This window comes from Lycium barbarum, chromosome 6 (assembly GCF_019175385.1).
Source record: "Lycium barbarum isolate Lr01 chromosome 6, ASM1917538v2, whole genome shotgun sequence".
NCBI classification, from domain to species: domain Eukaryota; kingdom Viridiplantae; phylum Streptophyta; class Magnoliopsida; order Solanales; family Solanaceae; genus Lycium; species Lycium barbarum.
This window is the reverse complement of record NC_083342.1, coordinates 14,863,311-14,877,474: the sequence shown is the minus strand read 5'-3', so window position 1 is coordinate 14,877,474 and position 14,164 is coordinate 14,863,311. Positions and strand designations below refer to the sequence as shown.

The window sequence follows — 14,164 nt, the reverse complement described above, 5'->3', positions numbered from 1 at the left end:
TTGGGACATGGGATCCTTTTTGATTTTAAGTTCTATTATTTAAAAAAAAAATAAAAAAATGAAAAGAAATTCTAGTTTGCCCCCAAAACTTTCCTAAGTGTTAAATATTTTGAAGTGTTGCAAAAGGACGTGTTAGATCTGTTTAAAAGAAAAGAGGATAGTCAATTGTTGTAGGCTGGTTTCGAACTCGGATCATTTGACGAAAAATGAACCCACTTCCACTGGGCTGGTGTTTCATTCTATTCAAGTGGAGTCAAATTTAATATATACTTGTATCTATTTTAAAAACAGATTAAATATACATATATATACAGTATTATTTTTCAACGAAGTGGGTTCATATGAACCCACTTGACACCATGTGGGTCCGCCCCTGATGATGCCACGTGGCAGCTGTTAGACATAAGGGTATAATTGATCCCATAGTATAACGGGAAGGGTATAATTGGTCCTAAAATATAACAAAGGGTATGAATGAACTATTTTTCAAAGTTCAAGGATAATTTTGGCCCTTTTCCGTTTTTTAAATAGCAGAAGAGGCACGTCGAGGAATCCTAAAATGATTTGTATTCCTTGGACATGTATGCCAATATACTAGTCCATACATGTCCACTTTTAATTGTGGACAAAGGAACCTTATAATCTGATGATTAATAATGCTCCCCCATCAATAGGCAAAAGTCTACATGGAGTCTACATGGAGTCAACAAGTCTAACTCAGCTATGATATTAAATGATTTATTATATTCCTTTGTGATATGTTTAATCCCCAATCAAAGAGTAACCGGGAGATAACTAGAATCACTTAAGGTGATTAATAAACTTTATGTTTGAGCAGAAGTCACATTCAAGCAGTCTTCAAAGTCTTGGTAACCCGTGTCTTCATCTTTTAACAAAAAATAACTCTCTCCATTTCAATGTATCTAAATTTATTTGACTAGGAAGGCACAATCAGCAGGACTTTTGATAAGGGATTAAAAAGGCAAAAAAAAAAAAAAGAATGTCTCCAGCGAGACTCCAACCTGCAACAATGGGCTAAACATTATACCCTTCGGCTGCTAAGCTGTCACGATCCAAATCTGACACTCAGGTCGTAACAGGGCACCTGACGAGCTTCTACTCATAAGGCGAACCCTTTAAGTTGATCATGTAAAAATTAACGAATAAAATGAATAATACTCAATGTCTCATAATATAAAGAAAAGTGCGGAAGCGAATTACAAATACTGAATTTGCCCATAAACCCCATAAAATGTCTAAGTCATGGAACTACTAGTCTGAACACAAAAGTATGAGACGTAACTCGGAATACTACTAAGTCAACTAAAGAAGAAAAGTCCGCCATGAGATGAAATCAACGTTTGGACATGCATTTCATCTCATAGTTTGAAATCCCAAATCATCCAAAAAGGCATGATTTGGGGTTTCAAACGAGTTCGCGACTTAAGTGACACAAGGTTTTTTTTTAGAACCAAAATAACACAAACCATAAGTTGATAGATATTTTTAACAATTACTCCCACCAACCATTTACCAACCTTTATTTATGTCTGCCATGTGAGAGGATTATATTAAAGAGTAGTTACGTTACTATTCATGTTAAATTTTCTTTTATTGAACTAAAGTTGAATCAATTGATGTTGTATTTTTTAGAAAGGCTTTCTAGTAGCTTATTAATTTTGTTATGAACTATGACTTGCTCATTTGATAAGATTGTATAAGAATTGAGAATATTTTGATAGTTTTCACAACTTGTGAGGTTTTTATGTCTATAAAAAAAATATAACTTAAAAAATTTAAATTACATGTCCAAACATGATTTTAAATCATAATTTCATATCATAATTTCAAATCATATCCAAACGACGTGTGTCGCCGTCAACTTCTATTCTCCTGTACCCCTTTTTTATTTTCTCTGCACCAAACCAATAAAAAAAAGATTTCTAAAAGTTATATTCCCTGGGCTTCAAACATCGCAGCCAAAAAGAAAGTGGGCTGGCCCCACTTCTTTCCCACTGAAGTCTTCTTTTCCCACTTAAGAATATTTTGTCATCTGGTCATTATTTTGATTCGCCAACTCACTTTATTACACACATTTACATATGCCTACAAATTTTTTTAAAAAATATCTATATATAAAGGTGAGTATATATATGTAATGTAAATGTAAATATATTCTATAATTATTCCCTTTTATAAAAAAGCCCGCTAAAATTAAATAAATTATAAATAAGAAAAAAAATTCTAAACACTTGAAGAGAAAAATATCGGGTTGTTACATAAGCTGAAGTTTATATTATGTTAAGGAGATTCAAAACTAAGTATTTATACATAACTAAACTAATTGGCCTTACATATAGAGTGTAATTTTCTAACGAAGGGAATTCAGTTGAACCCTTTGGTCCCTTGCAGTTCCACCTCTCACAACCCCGCCCCGGGCTCAACATTTAAAAGAATAATTTCAAATAATCTATGACATATTTTTGTCAAACAATGACTACTTATTAGAGTGAGTAGAAAATTAATTTCAACAAATTTTCTTGGTTTTGCAAAACTAATTCCCTGGTTACGTTGTTGCCTCAAATTGCACAAATGACCAATCGTTTTTATTACTTTGTTCTACTTTCTTTGGCTAATAATTTTTTTGCTTTTGGTGAATAAATAAGCAAGTTTAGAGCGTTTTTATTTTGTAGTTGTTAGTAGGGGTGGGCGTGGTACGGTATTTGAAACATCGGTACGATAATTTTGATTTTTTGTTTCTAAAAATATTATATCATTATCATACCAAATTAATTTGATATGGTTCTGTATTTTTAAGTCCAGTTTCGGTATTTTGTGGTACGGTAAATCGGTACCATAGTTTGTTTAACTTCGACTTACATAGTACTCATATCATAGAGAATTATGACTTCGGCTATTCAAGAAACGTCTCAATTATATCGTACTAACATCTTACACATGTAAAAATATTCAAAAGAAAGTACAATCAATCCCCTTCGTAAATCAATTACACATAAAAGACATTTAAATCAAGATAGAGTGGTCAAAGTGCCAACTTAAACAATTCGTTTTGCAATAATACTAGTTTATATATTTGTTAGTATTATAATACTAAGATATATAAATTGTATATGTATCTATATACTTCAGTATGATATTTGGTATTTCGGTATTTTCTTTATAAATACCGAATACTAAAATTTTTTAAATGACGAAACTGCCGTATAAAAAATTTCGATTTCGGTATTTACCATACCTTGCCCACCCTAGTTGTTAGTGAATAAATTTCTTATGGAGGAATATTAGTGAATCTAAATTTTTGATTACTCACATTTCCACTTATTAATTTCGAGGGTACGGCTTGAATTTAGATTATTTAGTTAATATTATATTTAGACTTTATAAAGTTTTTCATATAATCTATCTATACTATACTATATTAAAAGCACGAAGGGTCTTAGAAATGTTGATTGAACTTTTTGCCTTCATTAAAAGACTTTACAATAGACAAAACTGTCATTTACTATTTACTCAAATTAATAGTTGATTATTTTACATTATAAATTAATGACAGTTAATAGGTTATTACTTACTAGGAACCAAATTGTGTACGTCAAGGAAAAAGAAGGATTAAGAAGCTTAATAGGAATCAAATTGTCGTAGGTTAAGGGAAAAGAAAAGGAAAACGTTAAGTAAAAAAAGGAAAAAGAAGAACAAGAGCCACTAAAAATATATATTTATATTGGAAAAGTAAAAATCTCAACCGTTATTTTTGGTAATATTTTTTGGAATCTATACTCTATTAAAAGCACGAAGGGCCTTAGAAATATTGATTGAATTTTTTGCCTTTCATTAAAAGACTCTACAATAGACAAAACTGTCATTTACTATTTACTCAAATTAATAGTTGATTATTTTACCTTATAAATTAATGACAATTAATAGGTTATTACTTACTAGGAACCAAATTGTGTACGTCAAGGAAAAAAAAGGATTAAGAAGCTTAATAGGAATCAAATTGTCGTAGGTTAAGGGAAAAGAAAAGGAAAACGTTAAATAAAAAAAGGAAAAAGAAGAACAGGAACCACTAATAATATATATTTATATTGGAAAAGTAAAAATCTCAACCGTTATTTTTGGTATATTTTTTGGAATCAATACTATATTAAAAGCACGAAGGACCTTAGAAATGTTGATTGAACTTTTTTACCTTCATTAAAAGACTCTACAATAGACAAAACTGTCATTTACTATTTACTCAAATTAACAGTTGATTATTTTACCTTATAAATTAATGACAATTAATAGGTTATTACTTACTAGGAACCAAATTGTGTACGTCAAGCAAAAAAAAAAAAAGGATTAAGAAGTTTAATAGGAATCAAATTGTCGTAGGTTAAGGGAAAAGAAAAGGAAAACGTTAAGTAAAAAAAGGAAAAAGAAGAACAAGAACCACTAATAATTTATATTTATATTGGAAAAGTAAAAATCTCAACCGTTATTTTTGGTATATTTTTTGGAAAAGTAAAAAACTCACCCTTATTTTTGGATTTTTTTTTTTGGTTTTGGCAAATAATTTACTTTTAGAAAAGTAAAAAAATCACGTTATTTTTGGAGTCCTTGCCAAGTTTGTAAAGGACTCTAACTTAAAGGTCCATGTAACCCTACGTATCTATTTATATTGATTTCAAGAACCGATTTTGAAGTACTTTACATATTGTATCCATGTTCAATTTTCTATGATTTTTCTTGTATAACTTCTAACTTCGTGGAAAGATTTTTAAATTCTGAAGTTTCAATCGTTTGTTTTTTTCTTTGTACGTGAAGTCAAATTATTATGGCTATTCAATTCTTGTCATCAGGGGCGGAGCGAAGTGTAGTTAAGGGGGTTCATCCTCGGCAGAAAATTACAGTGCATATTGAAGGTTAAAATTATTTTTTTATGTATATATGGTAGGTGTTGAACCCCCTTAGCTTCTTGTATATTTACCTCTTTATATTTTTGAACCCCCTTACTGAAAATCCTGGCTCCGCCACTGCTTGTCATGTAACAATTTTGTGAACCAGGAAGTGAACAAAAAGTTACAATAGCAGCACAGATATACTTGGCAGCAATAAGCTAGAGAAAACGATTTTTGCCGGCTACTCTAGAAGAATTAAAAGAGAATAAACCACTGTCCAAGATGTTTACGTTTCACCATCATGCAAAGGTGAGCTAATATGCTGAAGGTCAATATAAGCATGACATTTTTCTTCTTTTAATGTCAAGAATATGTCTCCTTTATTTACCTTTGTAGAAATCTCCTCCATGTAAAAGAAGCATCGTTCGAAAGAATTCAGACCAATCATCGTTTCGTTCTCCACCAGCAGAAGTGGTTTTATATTTATCTAAACTCATTTACTTAGTTTCTAACTAGGCAATTTTGTTTATGTTGTCTTGTCGAAAATACTAGGAGATCGTATTCAAGCTGGTTGGGACAATAGATTTTTTTTTCTATGATCATTGGTGATTTATCGAAAGTTGCAACTAATCCTTAATGTCTTGACTTGTGAGCTATGAAATTGATTATTCTACATCAGTTGATAGTATTTGCGGAAAAATAAAGTACATTGTAGCTTATTTTTTCATATTAAAATATGTATGTTTACGCACTTTGGACAAGCCACTGGCTATTATTGGAATCCACCTTTCTGCAGAAAATTTAATGTCCTAATTAATATCACTTGAATTTTCTTTCCAAAAAAAATTTCTTTCCAAAATTAATTTCATGTATCTACTTTGATTAAAAAGGCAAAAATTGCGGACTTTTAAATTTTTCATACCTCTTAGGTTTAAAAGTTCCTTATTTGTTAGACAACACCATATGGAGGAGGACTCTATTAGAGTTGCAGTCGATCCCTAAATCTAAGCTCTGTGTGTGTGTGTTCAGTTCATATGGGTTTGTACTATAAAGGATAAATACTTTAGGCGATAGAAGTAGACTAGGTTAACATTACCTATGCTTCTTCATAAATGTCTAAATACCCATGTAACTTGTACATGAAGAATCCTGCAAATAAGCTAAACATCTAAAGCTTATTCTATTATGTCCTTCTTTTATTAAAGCAGATAGAATAATTTACTTTTTCTTTGGTGGAAACTTTATTTGGATTATCAATATGAAATTTAATTTTTCTAATCTATTATATTCTTCATGTATATGATAGGCCAGAAACTATTATGGATAGCAGAAAGAATTATAGTGCAGTAAGATTTTTTGACGGGTCTAATTTTTTTCATGTATCTTTTACTTTCTGTATCTGCCATAATGTTGTACTATGTCATGTTATCTATGTATTAGTGATTATATTGGCGTAAATATCACTCTTCATATTACAAAGTTTTTTGTTTCAAATTATATAATATGTGACAATCGCTAAGATTTTATGTTACTTTGATGTCGAAGTCTATATTAATGGTCAATCAGACTGAAATAACATATACCGAAAAAGCAACACAAATTCTAATAAATAAGAGAAAAAACATGAGGTAAGGGAAATTAAAAATTTCAACATTTGTGAATATCCTTGAAGCAAAAATTCTTTTTGGGTGAAATTTTGTTTCTTGTTTTTTCAAAAATGCTTATACGTGAGGTGAAATGGTAAAAGAGGCAAGGAAGATGAAAATAAAAACTATGCTAAAAACAATAAAAAGGAGAAATGGGTGAATTACTAGAGGACAAATAAGTTAAAATATAATTTAAAAAATTATTTACTGATGAAAGAATATGTTTTAGGAGCTATGGTAATTCATATATGGTGTTTGCACTCCGATGGTTAGATATTTTGTTGTATTTAGGGTACCTTGTAGTTGGATCAGTTGGTAGCAATCTGTAATGTTTAATTTCTATTGTTGCATCTCCACACATTCATTTTTTATCCGTGAAAATAACTTTTGTCATAGGTGATCTGTTAGGTAATTAGTAAAATTTCAGTAGTAATTTAATGATTTCTCTTATATTTTAGAATAATTATTTAATTATTTATCCTAAATAATATTTAGAAGTAGTCCTATAATTATTTTCTAATATTTAGGATTTTTACTTTTGAATTCCTTTCCATTCTAGATTTTTTGCACTTTGCTCAAGTTATGTTCTTTCATATATACATCATACTAGTTATGGCAGGCCCGGGCTTGCCCGTGCTAAGCCCGGGCCCAAACTCAAAATATAAAGATTTGTATCAAATTTTTTTAACCGCACTTTGGATTATTAAACATATCCAAAGTATATCACTTATGTCATCGGAGCAAGAATTATAAGAAGAGGTTAAAGTAGTGAAGCTATCTACTCACAATCTGATTCAAACCAAAATGTAGATTATATTTACATTGCATTTTTGAAGAAGCAGTTTAGATTATAGTTACAGGACTCCTAAGCATTTTCACAGTGGGCAAAACTAAGAGTAAAAGCTATAAGCATGGATAGTCCTGTATATTTCAACTGATTCATGACCGTCTAGGCCATCAAAAGTTTGGTATGTACAAGCCACCAAAAGACCTTTGTACAACCTCGCCACAGTCATAATGAACTGCAAATAGAAATAAGGGATATGTAATTAATATCAAATGTAAATAGGGGAAATAAAACAAACATGGCAGAGATCAAAAGAGTGGATACTTTATTTTCACCAGATATAGCCATCGATAGATGTAAAATGTAAGAACAAGAAGACACAATTTTCCCACAAACAATATTCAATTTAGTACTGATACAATTGATTTTCCATATTAAGCATAGCTTCTATTCTATTTCTACTTATCCATCAAATGACTTGCAAAAAATGCAGAAGAGAGGAACCTACACTGAATGATGAAACAAAACATTTATATATTTATAATGAGAAATTCTAAAATATATTCGAACTTCAAATGCATATCTTATAACAAACTCAATTTATGTTGTGGGTAACTTTTTTTTTTTTTTTTTTTTTTTTTTTTTTGTGATTACACCTGATCTCCTTAGTTTCTTTAAGTATAATTAACAAACACAATAAACCTTCTAAAAGATAAGCACAGAGATACATAAGACTGTAACGTTAGGTAATAGAAATAGGCAGGCATGTGAAGTAATCTTAATTAACTCCTTTCATAAGAGGCAACTATACTTAGTCTACCAAGTACTAACTAAGCACAGAGATACATGACTGTAACATTATAACGCAGCGAGGAACATCATTAAACATATGGGTAATAGAAATAGGCAGGTATGTGAAGTAATCTTCGTAACTGTACCTAGTTTACCAAGTACCAACTTAACAGTGCCTCGTCATTATAAGCCAGAAAAAAAAGTTGTAAGTTATATATATCAAATTCTTGGCCTTGTATTGAGTCAAACAATTTTCAATGTTTTTAAGTATCGTCGGAGTCGGATTGTTTAGCGTAACAGTTTTGTATGTGTTTATGAACTTCTTTTTCGCCTTGTTTAGCTCATTAATCAATTTGATACATAGAAGAAGCAGTAAGATTTCTTTGGAATAGTTGGAAAATACCCATTAAATCAGTTTATGGAGGATGCTTTGAATCTTTAAAATGAGGAGAGAGAGAGAGATGCTGAACCGGAAAAATATCATTGAAAGAAAGAATTAATCTTTTTTTTTTTTTTTTTTTTTTGGAGACATGACAATGATATTTCTAGTCAAATAGGATCACTTATGATTAGCAAGTTGGAACCATGAAAGTTTTGTTCGCATTTATATAGTATTTATTTTACTTTTACCTTAATGGATTACTACTTGTTTTTACTGGAAATTTAGTTTGGTGTTATTCATGTGTAGAAATGAGCAAATGAAAGAACTCAACTTTTGTTTACTGACCTTTACTTCTTCTTAGCTGGAGTGACTGGTTCGATACCCTCCCTTTTGTTAGAAGATGCAGTTTTTTTGGTTGGAGTTGTTCGCTCAGTCTGTTGTCTTTTGCTAGATGAGGTACTTCCAATGATTTATCTTTTTTTGTTCTTCTTCTGATGCTACCTTGTCGAGTTCTCTCTTACTGCTTTCTCCAGTATTTGTAGAAGTTGATACTGCTGGCAATTGGAGAGTATCCTGCTTCTCAGCAAATGACAAAATGAACAGTTTTGCTGGTGTTTCATCAGAATTCCTAGAAAAAGATTTCTTGAGTTGTACTTTAAACACTTTGTCAGCAAGATGTTGTTGAATATCTGGAAGGGGCAGCGATTCGTTCTGCAATGAAAAAGGAGCTCTTTAAGTTCTAACATATCGTAATTAATGTTGATAAAAAAACCGATAAATGGTCAGTGAGTGTTATTTCTATAAATACGTGTGCATATACAAGCACTGTAAATTCTCTATATACAGGTACATGTTCTCTTGATTTATCTAGCTCCATGAAAAAAGTAGCAACATAAGAACCAACAAATAAGAAAAGATAAGAAATAGAACTAAAGAAGGAGAAGAAAAGAAATTATTTGGACTATGGCAGTAAAAGAGAAATAATTAACACTTGATATGCTAAAAATGACTTGAAATACCTGTAGTTCACATTCACAAGAACAACACACATAGCCAGTAAGCTCACTAAAAGAAACAGAAAACAATTTTAAACTTAAGATGATCTAGAAAATTTATTGTCCAGAAGTTACTTAAGAAAGAATTCTAATTGATTTGTACCTTCACGTTAATTGTTTCATAGATTTGTTCAGCTTTCATTGAAAGAAGATTCTCTCCAGGTTCACCTACTAATGTTGCAATTGTCGATCCACTTCCATCTGCAATTTGGACTTGAAAGCGACACCTGTTATATAATATTATTACATGTTATTTTATATTCATAAATTATATGAGAGAGTAAATTTGGATTATGGAACGCTTGGTTACCTGGGTGTTAACATTGCTTGTTGATCACAGTTTACACAGTCAATAGCTTTCATTATTTTGGTCCTAACAAAGTTCTTGCATTTTGAACACATCAATTCATAAAATAGCTGCTTATCATCCAGCAACGATATTTTACCTTCAATGTGAAAAGATTGCATCTATTCAAAAAAGAAAAGTGTATAAGATTAGTTGTGTTGCTGGTAATGCTATCGAATTAAAATATATAGTAGCATTTGTTGGACATATACCGCTGGTTGTGCTTGGATATTTCCTATAGGTATCGCCTCATCATTTAGAGATATAAGAATTGGCGATGAAGCTGTTTCTGGAGAACTTCTTTGCGTATATGTGCTCTAACATTTCTTCATTCTCTTTTGCCCTGTAAATGAACATAGTCATATTATTTTGGGTCATATACACAGTTATCTTTTTGTATATGATTGTACTATTTGTCACATATTTATCCCATACCAGTTCATCAATTCTGCAGCCTGTGGATAGGATGGATTTATCAATATTACATAATTGTATCTTGTTGTCAAGGATGTTCCTGTGTTGTACATAATATAAGTAAAAACAATTACTATTTTTAATATACATAGGAAAAATTAAAATCTAGTTCATACCAGCATATGAAGACCGTGCAATTCGTTTTGCTAGGATTATTGGATGTTCTTCAATTTGTGCAGCTAGGCCGCTTCCATCAATCGCAGCAAAATCCTCCCATAAGGTAAAAATACAATGATGCATACTGTAGAGAAGAAGCAGGGATGCCAAGTTATATCACATGGAAAACCGTATTTATAGATCACAGCTGCAAGAATGACAGAATTAATGGGTATAGGCTAAGAAGTCGACAAGATTATAATCTAACCAACGTCTATATAACTATAAACTATATCTGAGCTTTTCAGCTTAAACAAGAAAAATCTTAAAACAGAATGAAAAATACCATTCATTTGAGATGCAGAGCTGGCATCTCAATTCACTAATGACAACAGAACAAAGGAAAATGAAGACGAAAAGTAGTTTGACCTTAATGGAAAAACCGTTTATAGATGCCTATCATACAAACTACTGTAGTCCTGTATTAGTTAACAACTGAAGCTACGAATAGAACAATACTACAACAGAGGATCAATCTATTAAATTTATCTTGTTCATTTAGCTAGAAATTTATAAATGAATAAATATGCCTCAATCTGAAATTAGTTTAGCTTGTCTGTATAAATCCTCTATATTCATTCCCAATTCAAGATTTAGAAAATTGATTATCTTTTCATACCGAGTGTTAACCTACTGCAACATGCCAAGAACCTAGGAACAGTTGCAAGCGCATCTTCCATTTCCAGTCTCCTTCCACACACAGAGATGTAAATCCCCAAAGGGGTATATAATCCACTCCAAAATATTGCGGCTAACTGCTGAGCTTCTACCAAATTCTGATCGTCTATATCAGACGCTACGTCAAAACTTATAAAACCATCAGCACATAAACTACTGGAATCACTCACCACTGACAGGGAACATGAACTATCAAGAATTTGATCACCATCTAATGATAAGATCTCATCATCCTCATTTTTTTTTTTGAAACAGGTAACATTCTCATCATCCTCATTTTCATTTTCAGATATCATATGTGGCCTATTTTCTTCAGGTACAGTAATGATACTAACTCCTTTCTCTGAATCAGCACATTTGCAATCACCATTACCATACTATAAATAAGAACTGTGATGAAATTCATTATGTTTAAAATTATTAGCAATTTTCACATAAGTAGAATTTTAGTGGACTTACTTTGTATCCATGACAATGATTTGTCGACATTTGTTTCCATCGACACCAGCAATATTTATTGCACCACAACTCACAACAACAACAAGTATGTCTGTTTGTAGGGGTGCCGTGAATACTATTTCATGAAATGACATATAAGTATACTTTAAAATACACAGTGAAGTACTCCTTACCAAATTCCATGTGCCGTGGCTCTTGGTCCAGGTTCGATAAAGATACTGTGTTTAATCTTGTTGGAGCAGGCAATGGTGGATCCTCTACATTGTCTCCCTTTACTTGTTCAATAACAGTAAATCTATCTAGAACCCATTCAAACCTATTGACAGGAATTCCATAGGGTAGAGGTGGTCTAACTTTTGCAGTTGATATCAAATATGTGTTGAAGGGAGTGAACTTCTTTTCATATTTTCCTATGTCATCTCCATACAAAACAACTGCAACTTGTTCTTCCTGTATTTACAAAAAATAATCAGTTAAATAGATATTAAAGCTCCATGGTAACACATAAGAGGTTAAATAGATATTAAAGCTCCATGGTAACATATAAGAGGTAAACATCTAATAAAATGAATGGATTATTTAAAATTCACAGAGCATGTGGGCACCACAACTGCAGTTCAGATCAGAAGCCATACTCAGAAGTTTTTCTCAAAGGTTCACTTCTCTTATCCCATTTTATCTATATGCCGCCTTCTAAAGTAAGTTATATTGTTTCTGACTGTAACGGCATCTATCCAGTCATTAATAAGAGTCAAATATGTTTCATATTGGTTATTGATGTTCAACGTTTTCTTGTGATTCAAGCTTCGTGAAATCCATTAAGATTTCTTCTCCTCGACCTAAAAGAAAGATCATGCATCCTTATCCACCGATTAGGCACGGTAGATTCGAATGGGCAATATAGTTGGAATAAAATTATAGAAAACATGCTAGTAGAGGATGTGCATAGCATGACATGCTAATAACAGCAAACTTGACACAAGAAAGGTTTTATGTTCCACAACACAAAATATTCACAATAGCTTTGGAGCGGTAAAAACACCAGCAAAAGAAAGATTATTAATAAGGGCTTCGCAAATCTATACTTATATGAAATTTAATTATTACTAATATAAATTATATTTCTTAATATCCATGCTTAGGTAAACTTTTTTATGGAAAACAAATAAGATGAAACAATTTTTAACAATTCAAGGGTAAGGAGAGATGTATATATAACAAATAAGTAAACAGATTGTCACAGAACAAACTTCATCTTCCAAAGTACTCCAAAGAAAATCATATAAATCTGAAACACAAAACAGTCTTCATAATAATTATCTAGTTCTTGATTAAACACTATGAATACCCACGATATATGAAGAAACACTCTCTAATTCTAATGTGAAATAAATGCCAAATCTAACATCACACACAAACACTCCAACTATTTCTTGATTTCATTCATAACTCCGTTACCAGCACACACAAACACTCCAACTATTTCTTGATTTCAATATATGGATTTAATATAGGATACAATGAAATTGAATAGGAGTGAAAGATATGGAGATGAAGAAGGTTGGTCTGCAAATAAGTTAGAAACAAAAGCTGAAAACCCTTTAATTGATCAAAAGACATTAACAAGGAGGAAAAGAAATTTTACCTGGGTCTCAGATCGTGGAAGATGTTGGAAACCAAATGGAAACAATGGAGGCTTTAAAAAAATTGAAACCGACTTTATTTTTCATGACTCATCACATTCACAGCAAAGGACAATACGTGCAATGCATTTATTGAATGAGAAAAAAAGTGAAATTACAAAAGGAACCTGTGAGGACTACAAAAAAGTTCTGATTCCCTCTTATATTATGTAGTAATAATGCACTCACGAATAATAATGAAGCAAATACTCATTAGTAAAGTTATGTTTTAAATTGACAAAACTCTTAAGTATACAAATTTGTTAAATAAAAAAATATCAGCGGTGAAAGAAATTAGAAATAACACAAAATCGATAATAATATAATATTAAATGTCAAATTTAAAGTAACAGGGATTAATTGGAAGCAAAATAAAATATATTCTAACTGAACTGTCATTTATTTTATTTTGTTACACTTAATCTAACAAATACAAAACTCTCAATATTTTACTACAGAATGAACTATTGTCGAAAAGTTAAACAGTAAAAATTATCGCTAATCCTATTTAGCGACGGATTAACAACGAATTATTGAAAAAAATCTCTTAGTTATAAGTAATATAGGGACGGGTTAGTTCGTAGCTCAGTACATTTTTTATTTATTTTATTTATTGTCAAATGAAATACGCGGTTTAGTTACACTAAACTAGTCTATGTTTAAAAGAGGGTATTTTGTCCTTGAAAATGGTGGGGGCCATCGGGGTATTCATCCGTCGCTTTGATTCGATTTTACCATCATCAATTTCATATTTCAATTTTGATTTCTTAAAATAGAAAATTCAAATTAAATCGTGTATTCAGTTA

At 31.1% G+C, this 14,164-nt stretch overlaps 1 protein-coding gene across 6 annotated transcripts; it reads right to left on the bottom strand.

Annotated features, from left to right (window-relative positions):
• Window positions 1–7,340: 7,340 nt before the first annotated feature.
• Window positions 7,341–13,474, bottom strand: LOC132600837 (uncharacterized). 6 transcript variants are annotated; one of them, XR_009567325.1, is made up of 10 exons: window positions 13,322–13,474; window positions 11,850–12,126; window positions 11,677–11,767; window positions 10,500–10,624; window positions 10,345–10,423; window positions 10,122–10,252; window positions 9,874–10,031; window positions 9,667–9,790; window positions 8,854–9,219; window positions 7,341–7,569 (listed from the first exon to the last, which is right to left on the bottom strand). XR_009567325.1 is itself a non-coding variant. In XM_060314249.1 (8 exons), the coding sequence occupies exons 5-7, from the start codon at window positions 10,029–10,031 to the stop codon at window positions 8,956–8,958; spliced, it is 546 nt and encodes a 181-aa protein (XP_060170232.1). In that variant the 5' UTR covers window positions 10,122–10,252; window positions 10,345–10,423; window positions 10,500–10,624; window positions 11,159–11,667; the 3' UTR covers window positions 7,341–7,569; window positions 8,854–8,955. The 6 variants fall into 6 exon arrangements, 1 of the variants encoding a protein (XP_060170232.1); XR_009567326.1 differs by lacking the exon at window positions 11,677–11,767 and adding an exon at window positions 9,528–9,573; XR_009567324.1 differs by lacking the exon at window positions 11,677–11,767 and having other exon boundaries at window positions 10,500–10,687.
• Between the last annotated feature and the right edge of the window lie 690 nt (window positions 13,475–14,164).

What these genes read in the sequence shown, in the direction of transcription:
- LOC132600837 (XM_060314249.1), bottom strand. Translation starts at nt 10,031, where the DNA reads ATGCAATCTTTTCACATTGAAGGTAAAATATCGTTGCTGGATGATAAG. An exon ending in CAAGCAATGTTAACACCCAG is followed by an intron (nt 9,791 to 9,873) that starts GTAACCAAGCGT and finishes ATTATATAACAG; the next exon opens with GTGTCGCTTTCAAGTCCAAA. An exon ending in ATGAAACAATTAACGTGAAG is followed by an intron (nt 9,220 to 9,666) that starts GTACAAATCAAT and finishes TTTTCATTGCAG; the next exon opens with AACGAATCGCTGCCCCTTCC.